This window comes from Amphibalanus amphitrite, unplaced genomic scaffold (assembly GCF_019059575.1).
Source record: "Amphibalanus amphitrite isolate SeventyFive unplaced genomic scaffold, NRLGWU_Aamphi_draft 000959F_arrow, whole genome shotgun sequence".
NCBI classification, from domain to species: Eukaryota; Metazoa; Arthropoda; class Thecostraca; order Balanomorpha; family Balanidae; genus Amphibalanus; species Amphibalanus amphitrite.
Window position 1 is genome coordinate 217,772 of NW_024882453.1, and position 14,410 is coordinate 232,181.

The window sequence follows — 14,410 nt, forward strand, 5'->3', positions numbered from 1 at the left end:
GCTGAATAGTTGTCAAGTTACCGGGTGGTAGGTACAGACAGACACTTAAGTCAGCAAAAAGTGGGGGGGCCAGTTAACATTGCTGGCCCCCCCACCTCCGAAAGTGGGGGGGCCATGGCCCCCCCGGCCCCCCCTGTTCCTACGCCTATGACAGGAAGCCTCAAGCTTTGCCAAGAAATAACGGTTCGATATGATCATGTGCCTACCCGGAAATCAAAGCCGGATAGCTGCATATGTAGGTCTCAGACGCACGCCGCGTACATCAAAGAAGGTGCAGAGACAAGAGACTGCGAACAGCCGGGCTTTGATGAAATAATGAATACTTTGATGACGTGGTTCTGTATAGATTAAATCAATTTTGCCAAGATGAGGCACCGAAAAGAGGAACTAATGAAATGGTTTCATCAAAGACGTCAACTTTGGTAATTTGGCGAAGACAAACTTTTCCTATTCCCGATGCTAGGCCACTGTAACCAAATGTCAATTCATTGGCCGTTGATTACGCATCCCCAGCTTGGCGCATTATTAACTTTCTGTTTAGTTTATTTTACAGATGCTGGTCGCTCATGTGATTTTGTCGCCTTGTTCGCAGACACAACGATTTTCCGTGGAACGCGCGACGGTTCGTGTACAACAAGCTGCAGAGCGTGAACCTGACGTCCGACCTGCGGCACGTCAGGCCGTGGAACGAGAGCGTCTGGTCGCACACGGATCTATTCCGGCTCCGGGAGGGCATGGTCGGCGGCCAGGTCAGTCACGGGGAGGGGAGGAGAGGGAGGAGAGGGGAGGGGTCAGGTCTCAGGTCTCAGGTCAGTCGCGGGAAGGGGTACTAACAGAAAAGTGCAGACACTGAGCCAGTCTTGCAAGCATGCAGGTCACCTGAACAGGTGAGTTCCTATATGCTATTTATCTATCGCATTTGCCAGCAAGTATAGTTCACATTTGCTAATTTTTATTTTTGCAGCCATGGGTGACCTACTGCCTGGTGACCTATCACGATTTTCGTCCAATCATTTCACAGCAACCTTTGCCGACCATCCAATAACCGCCTAGTTAGCGGCTTAAACTTCGTGGGTTTTGATTTATTTCTAACTGACGTCAAATTGAATAGAGCCAACAGGGACTGGAACACAAACCGTAAAATGCCATATCATATGTAACGCTACCCGGACCTAGTTACCCACGATTATGCGCAGCAAGCACGATCCACTTGCTCTCGGCATCTCTGCCTCCGCAGGCGGCGGGAATGCGCTGACGGATGACGTGCAGTGGCCGTGGGTGAGTGGTCCACATTCAGGGCAGTGTGGCTCAGTTGACACTGATTTCCCGGTCCGCTGGGTAGAGCCCGGGGCGAGCCTCGTGGGTCGTCCGTCCTCGTCCATCGTCCGCGCTCCTTTCGGATAATGTTGGACGACGCTCGGCCTCGCCCGCCCCTCCGATGAACTATGCTGAAGCAGCTTGTCCTAGTTGTTTCTCGCTGGTATTCACTCATGAGGCTGTCGCAGCTCTTCCCACTGAATGAACTCTGAATGTGATGGAAAGGTTAACATCAAACTCGCATGAGAAAAAAGAAAGGTACCTCACCTAAGAAAAATGAGCTTTATCTTTTGATCTTTTTTTCGGCGTTTCATCATCTCCTATATCTTTCATGCTCATAGACACGTGTGCCGTTCAACTTCACAGTTCTATTTTATGCTCCCATGAATTGACTCCACTATAGGTACATACCTACCAACTTCCCTGGTCATGAATGAAGGAATAAACGAACGAATGAATTCCTCTTTACGAATGAAATGTCATGCAGTGCCATATTTGAAAGTAACTGTATGTCTGTATGGTTCCTTTGGCAGGACAGCATTTGACCCATAGAGACGTCCCGATTGAATGCCCACACTGTCGGTCCCATGTGGTAGATTATGTATTATGGCCTCGTCGGAAGGCAGTCGCCATCTGTTCACTGCCCCAAATGGATTAATTCCGAGAACTGTAGTCAGCCGCAGACTTGTAAGCGATTCAAAAAAAATCAATCAATTCAATCACGACTCACTTGATGAAATGACCGATTCAATCATAACTCAATCAAACAGTCCTGATTTTCCAAGCGATTCAATCACGACTCATGGACCTTGTGGTTCAACTCAATCGCGACTCGTCCCATTATCAGTGATTCAGGGAATGACTCAACTCATGATTCAACTCAACGCGATTCAATCAACATGTTATTTATAATATATACATATGTGATATCAATTTAAGAAATTTTTGGAAACTGATACCAAACTGATACCAACCAAATACACTGGGAGAATACCAAAAAACATAGAAAAGTACTAAGTCTATACCGAACTCAACAAAATGGTAGGTATTCATATAAATATGGTGTAAAGATGATAATTTAAGTACAGAATACACAAGTTCTGTTACAAATGAAGCTACCAGAGGACTTATAAATTTATTCATCTGCCTGACGCAAAAGGAAACATATGCAAAATTTCACAGAACACTACCACATATTATTATCAGCATCTTCGAAAAGGACCGAAATTTGCAAATCAATTGTGACACCCAAACTAAAATAGCTGGTGATCAGCCATATAAAAAAATATTGATTGATACTTTATGAAGCAGTGGTAAAGCAGGTAAAGTATTACACAGGACTAGACATTTTCGGCTCGCTACAAGTTTTGTTTACTAGGCATCAAGACTACGGATTATGGACACTTACGAAGCTATTCAATAGTTACATAATATAAATTTGAATGCTCTCATGATAAAACTACCTCAACCATCATATCTTCAAGGATAAAAAACAATTCCAAGCCCCCCACGACACCAAACTTCATACGAGGCGGAGCTTTGTAATGGCCTGGCTACACTATGCGTTTTCTGCGTGCGTTTTTTGCTTGTGCGAGTTTGCGTGATTTGCGTTATATGGTTCTAGAAAGAAACGATACTTCGTTTTTGTTGTATTTTTTATAAAAAAAAACTTTTAATTATCATAAAGGCTTTATTAAGTTTTATATAATATACACAAAACACGCAAACTCGCCAAAAACCCACGCAGAAAACGCATAGTGTAGCTAGGCCTTTATACGCATGCGCTAAGTGGGCAGCCATCTTTTATTCAGCAGCAGACCTATACAAAATGCATAGTTTATATTTTTAGATTCATATTTATGTATGCGTGTAAGTGTAAAACATTTTTTTATTCTGTCCAATTTATTTAAGAAAAAAAAAATTATCGAACAGTAAAAATATAAATTGGCTTGGCTATGTATTCAGCCCAGCACTAGGTAGTTGTAGCGTATATTGACGCAGCTGCGACATAAAAGCATATTCTGCGTGGTTTGCATGTGGCAAATATTGCGAGCAGTCTGGCAAATCTCAAATCCAAATTTAGCATCGAATGCAAAACTGTTAGCGGTCCTCAAAATTAGAAAGCGAAGAACATCAAACGGATAAAGATTGTTTGTTGAGCTATGAAAACAATAGTTTTTGGGTGATAGTGGAGGTGAAGTGAAGGTGGTTGAGTTTTTAATACCTAGTAGGGTATGTATCTACTTTTCGCCATTGTATCTTTACTTTTGTGTAATTGAGAGCCACGGCAATATGTGACATCTATTAATGCTCGTAAGCCAAGGTATTCCAATTATTTATGTTGATAGGTAAACGCTGATTCTGCTGGGAAATGTAAGGTGAGTTAGAAGACCATGGGTTAGATCAAGCAATTTATGACCCTTAGCCCAAAATCAAATCAGTAACTAAGGTTACCTACCAAATTATAATGTGAACATAAATTGTGTATTCATCAATATGCTTTGCCTGCTCACAAATGTCCTGATGAAACAGGGTATTAAAAATATAAAGATTAACATAATATCTTAAACATGTGTGTTGAGCAATGTGCGCCTGCTTAGGTACTGCTATTGTTAACTTGATTACTATACTGATTTTAGGGCAATGGAAAGAAACTTTACATGCATTTTTTCATCTTCATCCATTGACATATATGTATAATTTTGTGTTTACAGTTTGATTAAAAACTTTAAACATAATTTTTATGGTTTTTCAATTATGATAGCGGTGCGCATTTATAATACTGACAAAATACCTAAAAATGTTGCAGTGCATTATGTGTGTCTATGATGCAAATGCCACATATATTTCTACATAATGTAGTACTAAATATGGTCATAGCTTCAATTTCCAGTACATGCTGATTGAATCATTTTGTTGATTCAATCAACTTGAATACATGAGTTGCCGACTCAATCACTTGTAGTTGCCATGTGTGACCGATTCAATCACAACTCATATGGTGACAAGAGGTGATTCAACCGACTCAATCACAGTGAGTCGGCATCTTCAAGCGATTCATGAGAATCGATTCAATCAGAGTTGAATCGCTTACAAGTCTGGTCAGCCGTCTGATAAAGTCTTGAAGACCGTAAAGCCCACAATGGGCCACAGCAGAGTTCAAAAACTTTAACAAGATGAAGTGGGAAAAGTCGCAAAGTGCGTTAACCCCGGCAAAGACAGCTGAAGCACGTTGAAGGGCTTAGTTTCATAAAATTATTGTATTGTATTGTATGTATGGTACTTACGATCGTGGGCGATCCACACATGGGCGTGGCGATTAGGTACTGGTAGTGGTAGGTATACTATACAGCTATACTATGCTTTGTTCTCACTGAGGGCGGCCAAGGTCAATGAGGTTGATTAACAAACGAAGCAGCTTTTCTCTTCTTCTATTTTAAACGGCGTAACCAAAACGCAGGTTCCACCAACAGTGGAATATACCATCGCATAAATGAACCATCAACTACGATCAACTGCAATGCCTCTGGCAAAACTACCTACTTTCAGAAACATAACGTCATTAAATTGTTTACCCTGAAGGCCGTGGTTTTTAGGCCACACCGGCATAATATGACGGTAGATAAATCTGCAAGTCAAAGAAGTCGGCTGCCAGTTAACTGGAGGGTCCGCCAGCTCGCCAACTGTTTAAACAGAGTTGTGCCGCAAGAGCCCGAGGCAAGCCTGGCGCAGGTGCCTTCGCATACAGTGTGGCGGAGCCTGGCCGATGTGTCGTCATTTAGTTACAGGGCTGATGAAATCAAATGATTTTTCACGATGGAAAACACGCCACATCTACGTGCATCCATAGTCATGATTGTTGCCCCCCCCCCCCCCAAAAAAAAATGCAACTCCGAGTCCGAGGTGAGGGCTTGGAGATGAACGAACTACAATATATTTGAGCAAATTTTTTCATGAAAACTATCACAAACCTCTCCTTCGCCCTATTATGATGCATTAATTATTTCCCAAGTTTTTGTTTTCAATAAGACGTGTAATCATTAGCCATCCTTTGAAGCTTTTAATCATCGAGGCCTCGCGAGGCATAAAAGATGAACTCTGAGACTTCGCAACTTGTTGATCTGGCCATTGCTGAGCTGCCTTTCAGCACGAAAGCATCAATTTATACTGGACATTTATTTAAAATCAATAGTGTTCCCGATCAGGGAAGCATAGAGCAGCATACGATTTGAATTTATTAGTCCAAACATCCATTTAATGATCACAGATGATGGAATAGTAGCAGGTCGGATGCTCTTTATTTATTTATCTTTTTTTAACGACTTGTGCAGCATTTCACCGTGCCGCAATAGGCTCTGAAACCCCGTTGAGATCCAACGGCGCGGGCCATTTTTGCTCAGCCAACTTGGCCACCGAAAAAAACTCGCCGCTTCCGCAATGTTTTGAAAGCCGGCTCTGAAAGGCTGGCCAAACGCTGGCTGTCGGCGGCCGATTCCCTTTGATCCGGGCCGTGTCGACGGACGCACCAGGGTGTTGCTGATGTTTCTGTCGGCTGTAACTGGCTCTGTGTCGCGCGCGACGCTCGCCCTCCGGCGTGTTTCGGCCCCGGCCGGCTAACTTCACCGGCTAACCTCGTTATCTCTCGGAGACAAGCGGATCAGGACGACGCGTCTGGCTGGGCCGAGCTGCCTCCGACTGGGCGACGGGCGACGAGCGACGGCTGCCCCGTCGAGGTCGACGCCACTATCACCATCGACGCCATCGCCGACGCCATCGTCGACGCCCCTTGGACGGCCGGCCAAAGTTTGGCCGATCTCTGGACCCGATGCATCTTCATTAGGGGCCGGCTGAGTGAATATCTGCTAGTTGGTGCGTCCGGGTATTCGAGGAAGTCGTGCCATTGAACTGCAAGCAGGCTAGTAGTCAGAACTTTGTCTATTTGGGAGCGTACAACAGAGCGTGTATCTTTATATGCACTGGGTGTGACAGAGAGGTAATGCATAATACACGTTACCGGTGAAGTGTATGAAGTGGGTCGGAACAGTACTGGAAAAATATGCCTGGATATTGGAGTACCCTGACGTACTACGCTGCTGTCGAAATGTCACCGCAGCTGAGAGCCACTTGAATGAATGTTTCACGATCCACTCTGACTTTCATGGCTCTGCGAGAGGGGACTTCCGTGCCAAAGATAAAAGAGAGGTCTCTCTGTGGGATTTCAATGTTCCAGGCAGACCACGCTTGCGTGCCGTATAAAATGCGATATCTGGAGTGGTTAGGTTATATCTCTGTGTGCTATGGTGCACACTGTGCACACATGCACCGATAGCCCACCGGATGTTCTCTAATTCGACGCCATCCCAATGACTCTTACAACGGACGCAGCTGACGCAGCGGTGATGACGTCACCGGATGACGCCTGCTGTCATCACCGGATGACGCCAGCTGTCAATGACCGGATCCTGACAATGACGCCATCAGAGAGCCGGCAGCGCGACGGAATCGGCGGCGGGGAGGGGTCGGGGAGGGGTACATTGGTCCCCATCAGATTCCGGCGACCGGGAGGCCAGGAGGGCCGGGGAGGGCGGGAGATGCCGCGAGGAAGCCAGGGAGGGCCGGGGAGGCCGGGAGGCGTCACCTCGCGCGCACCAATCGATGCCTACAACGGAAGGCGGCCACTCCACGCGCGCCGGGAGGGTAAGTGCAGTGAGTGATGACGGCTGGCGCGTGCCGCAGCGCCGCCACCGGCCGCGCGGCCTCTGCCATTGTCGTTTTTGCCGCGACCCGGCCGGATAATGTGCATGACAAACAGAGGTGTGATGGCGCCGTGCCGCTGGCTCTCACGGCGGCCACAGCCGCCCGTCCGGGAGGGTGTGCCGGACCCGGAGTGTGTGTGCTATGTGTGCCGTGTGTGTGGCGTAATATGAGGTCGTACCGGTGCTGTGACGGCCTAAACGAAAAGGGTAGAACGAAGCAGGACCATAATTCAAAATAAAGTTACTCTGGAATGGCATACTGATTTACGTGTCCAAATAATGAAGTGTCTATATTTATCCTTATCTATACTTATCCTTATACTGGAGTTAAAATTCAATTGGTTACTTATGTCTCATTTTTTTCATGACGTGTACATCTAAGGGCTAAGCAACTTCGTTGCCATCCTTTTCGCTGCTTTCTCAGTTCCATTTCAGGATGTAGGTCTGTGCTATGAAATACCTAACAGTGAACTTATAAAACTAAGCTAAATATAAGACATTCAATACTCACTCACGTCTTTCTGTAAACTCTAGTTTTATTGTTAATTATATCCGGTACGAAGCTTCATTTCAGTTTCCAGTTCCACGCTAGATGGAAAATTCATATGTTGGCAAAAAGTTCTGTGATATAATGGAACTGTAAAGCAGGAAGCCGTGTAACGTGTTTGCTGTGTAGGGACTAAAACAAATGAATTCCTTCAATTGTGTAATGAAGAGTAATACGGCATGTTTGATATTCATCTGACATGTGTTATACTTTGAAGTTACACACCGCCGCAGAACGAGTGATCTCCAAAGAAATTATGCTTTATATGCTCAGCTTTAATCACAAGAGCAGTTTCCTATTCCCTTCTGGTTTATCGATAAAGTCATGCTTCTAATATCTTTTTGTGACACAGGGCTTTCCTTCCGCACAATAACGTACTCAAGTCCTTCACAAAGGATTCATTGTATTCCCTTTAGCGATTATCTGCAGCAGTTCGTTCATATCCCTCATGCCACATTTGATGTTTCAGTGTCCACTAAAGAAGCCTGCACCAAGATGGCGACATTCTTTTATGGCGCTGTCACCGCGCGCTACCAATCTACACCCTAGTATATTCGTTCGTTGTGCGGCGCACTCCTATACGCATTATCACAAGCGCCAAAATAGAATAGTAGATCAGTAGTCTGTGAGCATCGTGTTATACCCTATCTCGATAAATTGGGTCGCTGCCCGGCCGGCTGAACCCATCACCTTTGGGAGCGTGCCATTCGCTGTTGTTTCTGTACCACCGATAATGACACACGTGCCGGGTGACAAATCTACCGGACTCCAGAGGAAAGAAACGGTGGGGCTGGTGTGGATCACTAATAAGATGGAAGGTTACAGTTCTTAGAGTAATGAAAGAAAGCGCGGTTTTAGCTTTTAAGGCTCATTTTTCAGTTCTTAGAGTTTCAGTTCTTTCAGAGAGTCAGTTCTTAGAGTGTTCCGGATATAGCCACTAAGTACTGTCTTTGAGTAGAAGACAGTTCTCGCGATTTTACTTGTTTGATCAGTTTTTCGTGAACGTTGGACGTTGGCAGCATAACTTTTTTAAAAGGGTAAAGAACAAGCGTTGTCATCTTAAATATTTAGCAGTCAAAATATTATTAATTTAACACTTTTTAGACCATTCAATATGCATTAAAATGATTTGTTGTATTCATCACATACGAGTAAAATATAAGCCCTTGCACCGTAGACACAGCAACAACATCTATGAGTTTGGCAAATGCTTGAGAGTCCGGAATGGTCTCGAAATGGTTTAAAAAGCAAATAAAGATCTTTCAGAAATTGTATCATTTAAATTTGAATTAAAGAGTTGAAAATTGGAGTTTGATCTGAAGAGATGGAAATTCAATATCACCACTGATAAAGAGTAATACCAGGTATGAAAATGTATAAAGAATGAGATAGATTACTCAGAATAGTTAAACCACAGCATTCACATAGAAACTCCCTCCCTCATGCATATTCTAAGGCGGTCGGACGACGTGCACTGTCCATTAGGATGGAACATGTCCGAATTGCACCACCCGTCCGGCGTTTGTGCAACTTACTGTCTTCATCAGAGGCGGTTCAATCGTCCGAGCTGACCCTAACGGGCGCCGACGAGCGCCGAGACGCCGAGCCCGCGCTGCAAACGTCTCCGTTCTGCGCTACAAACGCCTCCGCCTCCACTACGTGGGGGCCGGACGCTGAGACATCGTCCCAAATGGCATCAACTTACAGGTGTGCCCGACATGTTTAGTCCGTCATTTCTACCGCTAACGCTGTGGCGTAGAGTTTAGGACTGTGTACGTTATAACCGAGTCGGCGGCTATGTAGCAGTGGGGGGTGATTTCGGTACAAATGGAACGGTTATCTGTGGAGTTACGAGTTGAAATAGGATTCAGCCGGCTCCCTGAAGAGTGATTGTGTTATCTCCACAGTGATGCCGCACTGTTTAAATGCAGTTGCATGACCGTTGACCCGCTGACTTACGAGGTGTGTGTCGTAGTGTTTTCGCAGCATAGGAAAGAGCCCTTTCGCGTAATGATATCAATTCAACAATGAAATCCATACCGATGCTAAGAATCCCAATGCCGGGTGTAGTTTTATAGGTCGTTTTACTTAAATGAAGCGGTACCTACCTAGAATTGACCTCAAATAAATGGAAATATGCCTATCAAAAATAGATACCTATATTTGCCACAGAAGTAGAAAAATTGATGAAATACCCAAATCAGGCGTGAGACAAAGCTGCAGATGGAATGTTGTTTAAAAGCAGACACCCCGACAAGCGTAGTACCAGATGAGTCAGGAATCATTTCATATTTCAATAAGCCGTATATATCTTTTGGCACAATTATGTGCATTGGTAGCATCGCATCACAATGCACAGACGTACCCCCTTTCAGTTGCATTTTTCAATGGAGAGCACCGATTATTATGATGGCCGACTGTAAGACGCTGCTGGTCCCGAAACCGGCGGAAATAGCTCGCCGCTCCTTGACGAAGACATTCTCCTGATGGTCGACGGTCTCTGTCCGCAGCTTATGAACAGAACTCTGCATTTTACAGTCGGAAACCAATGCCGGCAGTGCCCCGTTTCATTTTTACGCCCTCTTTTATGGAGACACGACTCATCAACATACACCAACTTTAAACTCTAAACACGGACTATACGACTAAGGACCCTGCCACTGTTCAGAACTAAGCAGCTGGAGTCGGTGTCTCTTCTCGAGGACCCCCAGCTGGAACCCAGCCCTCCAGAACCCCAGCGGATACCCCAGTGCCCCTGGGATTCCATGACAGCACCTGCAGCCGTCAGGGACCCCCTGTCACCATACCCATCCCTTAGAGAGACCCTCAGTCGCTACACCCAGCCCTCAGAGGGACCCCAGTCGTTACACCCAGCCCCAACAGTCAACAGGAACCCCAGTCGTTACACCCAGCCCTCAGAGAGACCACAGTCGTTACACCCTGCCCCAGAGGGACCCCAGTCGCTACACCCAGCCCTCAGAGGGACCCCAGTCGTTACACCCAGCCCCAACAGGGACCCCAGTCGCTACGCTCACAGCCCATCGGGACCCCCAGTCGGGTGACACCAGCCCTCCGACGTGCAGACTCACACCGGACCCATCATTCTGTCATATGGAGCCGCTCTGCATGGGGCCGGTCCATGCGGCACGTTCCCACGACTTCTCATCAGCGCTCGGCGCCGCCCCCCGCTGCACCCCCTCCCCAGCTCCCTAGTCCCCCCCCCCCCCCTCCACGCCGCGTCGGCAGACGACCCGGCCATTTCCACAGCGGCGGTCTATCCTGACGGCAGGCTCGGGCGGACCACTATCGGAATAAGATTTTGAGAGGTACTCAATGGTGCTCCGTTTTCAATTAGTTTGAAATGTTTCCGAGATGGTGTGATATCTTCAGAAGTTGATTGAACTCCGATGGGTGTTCGCTGATCCAATGATGACGAACATCCTTCTTTGATAAAGAACGGGAAATTTAAAAGCGTCTGACATTAATTTGTTAACATAAGCGCCACTTGCAGGCCTTTCCGCGATGGCTGATTACAAAAAAAAATGTTCGATACCCCTACAGCAAAATAACAGCTTCACTAGACAAGGACAAAACTGATAATCAAAGTGATGGAGCTCAATAAATGGTGGTCTAATCGTAGGCCTATGCCTTAATGACATACAGACTAGCGATAATACATAATCGGCAACCAGTTATACACCAAGGATGAAATAAGAAAAAGATGAAATAAATGAAAAATCAGCGTAAGAAATCCGATAAAAGGTGCAGCATGATGATAAACTGACTTGACATTTTGGGGTAAGCTGACCGGATGTCTCATGTTCGTCGCCTTCCGTTCCAATGCCGGATAAAATTCACGGACGGGCGACCCTTCGTTTCAGTTCTGAAGTGTATACCAGCAGACATTCCTTTCCCTCCGTTGTTCTGGAGATATCCTAGCGAATGCCCGCCCCCTCCATTTCAGTTCTGGAGTATATCCTAGCGAATGCCCCCCCCCCTCCATTTCAGTTCTGATGTATAACATACAGACTCCCGTCCAGCTCCATCAAATTTCTGTGATATGCATATCCTGACGAATGTCCGTCCCTTCGTTTCAGTTCTGGAGTATATACGTGCCGTGCGGCGCGCAGTACCTGGACGCCGTGCAGATCGCCCTAGAACAGATCGACACTGTTCGGCGAATGGTGCAGCGGTACCCCTCTCACACGGCGCTGGCCACGTCTGCAGACGGTGAGAATGCAGTAAAATCACCGGGTGGGAGTCGTATCACAGTGTGAGCTCACCTACCGCCATGTAACTCACCAGGTGAGAGCTATGCCACAGCAGCGGTACCCTTCTCACACGGCCCTGGCCACATCTGCAGACGGTGAGAGTGGTGAAACGCATTGGGTGAGAGCTGTGCCAGAGGTGAAGTGGTTAACTCATTAGATGGCAGGGTAGGGGCCACATGGTGAAAGAGCGGTACAGCCTGTAGTAATGCACAATTATCTGTGCGATTAGTCTCTTTGCCAATAGCCAATAATTTATTGTTTGGTTTGGTTGAGGTAGTCCTCTCTGACGCCATATCAGAACAATTCTGATATAATTTTGAGTGGGAGATTGGCTGCGGCGGTCACCGGTCTGCGTGCCACCGCCGGGACTTTAGCACTATCCCGTTTGAGAGGCGGATTCCGGGACGGCAGAACGGTCACCCCAGGGAGGGATCAGGATCCTCTCCATAGGCTCAGTGGCCGGCGACCGTTCAGACCCTGCGCAGACGTGGGGTTCGGAGAAAGAATAAAACGGATCCGGGCATATAAAAGTCGAAAAATGCCATCTGATAAACGTAGACATGGAATAAAGTCGGTACTTACGCCGGGTATAAATTGTTTTTGCACTTGGAGACAGCATCAGAACGTCAGTAAAAAGCCGCTTACCTGACTTTCTCCAAGTGCTCTAAGCTACCAACATTCACTTAGTTTGATTAAAGTCTCATGGGCCGTCTCCTAGAAGCCGTGCTCTGTTCCACCGCCCACAAACTTTGACATGAAAACATCTGCCTCGGACGTTTTCTCCGCCGACCAGGGCCTGTCCGGGGGCGGGAAGAGGGCGAGATTTATACGGCGCACGACACCGACCCGCCTGGCCCGGACGGCCTAAGCTAATTACTGTTCACGAGCCGAGTCTTGAGTCGTTGCACGGCGGAGTGGATCTGGCGAGCTGTCCGGCTGGGCCCGGCGCATCGTTAACTAACGACGAACGTGAGCAACGCCCTCGGCCGTCGGGCCCGACGACTTTACGAGCCGCCTGTAGTTCCACTCGACTCGACAGACACTCGACGGCAGTCTGCAGCTCAAATCCACAGCCGACAGCCGCCTGCAGCTCCACACAACAACCGTCTGCAGCTCGGCTGGTCAGTCAGCAGCAGTCTGTAGAGCCTCTCGACAACAGACAGCGGACTGCAGATTGGCTGGACAGCAGTCTGCACTGGACGGTAGTCTGTAGATCCACTCGAAGGCATTTTTGTGGACCGACTTGACAGCAGTTTGCAAGGTATATTGTTCGAAAAACTCGGATGTTGCCTCGCACCGCGTGTCAAACGCGAGACAGTTTTTTTTTTTGATAAAAATGAAGACCCAATTGCGTTAGCATATGCTCGATGTCCAAGTTCAATGATGTTTTGTGTGACGATTGACGATTGCAGTACTGCGGTAGCAATGCTGTTATCCTTTACAAGGAGGTGAACGAGAGAATGCGCCGTACAGCCGGTGCTGCTGCCTCTGGTTGTTGACAACAATCTTGTTTGTAGTTTCCATTCTGTCCAAAGTGCCAATCCACAGCCGCATTGTCTCAATACAGCCAGCGTAAATTTGACTCCAGCACTCCTGTGATGACCGAAAAATCTGAAACAAAATACCGGTGGCATCGTAAATAAGACGTGAAGAGACGGAAGGAGATGAGGAGACTACAGACGAAGGCTCACCGTCCGACGTCTCGTCGGGTCGACAACTCCTCGTCAATATGTGCTGTATTCAAGCGCCCCTATCAAACATCAGGTGCTTCAACAGTTGTAACTTTCCATGGTACTCACCAAACCTTCGGAACTCAACTTTGCTCATTTAAAATAAAAAATAAAAAATCACACCACCTCCTAAGGAAAACTGAAGCTTTTTTTAGACACGCACTCGTAGGTTCTCGCGCGATTTGTATGCTTTCACGATGTTAATAACATAGGCGGCGGAACGGGGAGGGCACCGGGGCACCGTGCCCCCTTTGATTTTGGCATTTTAACATTAGCTCTATGGGCGTTGCATGGAAAGAATGAGACCAAAAGTCGGCAGTGCCCCCCCCCCCTTAATTGAAGGTGTTCCGCCGCTACTGGTCAATAATAGCATGTGCCTGGGTCACCACTCGAAAGTTTTAGTTGGAGTAATTTCAACAGCCCCCAAATGTACTGTCATGAGTAGCTACACACAAGCTTTTACAGCCTAGTTTCGCTTGGTGTTGGATATATGCCAGGCCTGTTCATTCTCAATCGATCGGGGTTAGCTACCGATTAGCAATCAACGTCCGGAAGCAATCCTACCGCCTATGTTGCCGACCGGATAAATGGTGCTTCCGGCCAGCTGTATAGTCTGAATCCCACGGGTATATATCGGTAACTCGGGGACTTCGATTCTGATGAGGCTGGGTATGATGAAAAGTGAAAACCATCAAAGGTACGTCACAGGCGAAGCCGCAAAGCCCTACTATTAAACCGTAATCATTTTGGCATCCAAGCGATGCAAAAATAATGGCGGCAGATGAGGCA

The 14,410-nt window shown here is 46.9% G+C and overlaps 1 protein-coding gene across 1 annotated transcript in view; it reads left to right on the forward strand.

The window, feature by feature from the left end:
- Positions 1 to 14,410, forward strand: part of LOC122368586 (dipeptidase 1-like) — a 72,382-nt gene that overhangs the window by 43,277 nt on the left and 14,695 nt on the right. The window contains exons 4-5 of the mRNA XM_043342674.1: positions 593 to 749; positions 11,718 to 11,850. Coding sequence (XP_043198609.1) covers positions 593 to 749; positions 11,718 to 11,850 — 290 coding nt within the window. The remainder of the gene's footprint in view (positions 1 to 592; positions 750 to 11,717; positions 11,851 to 14,410) is intronic.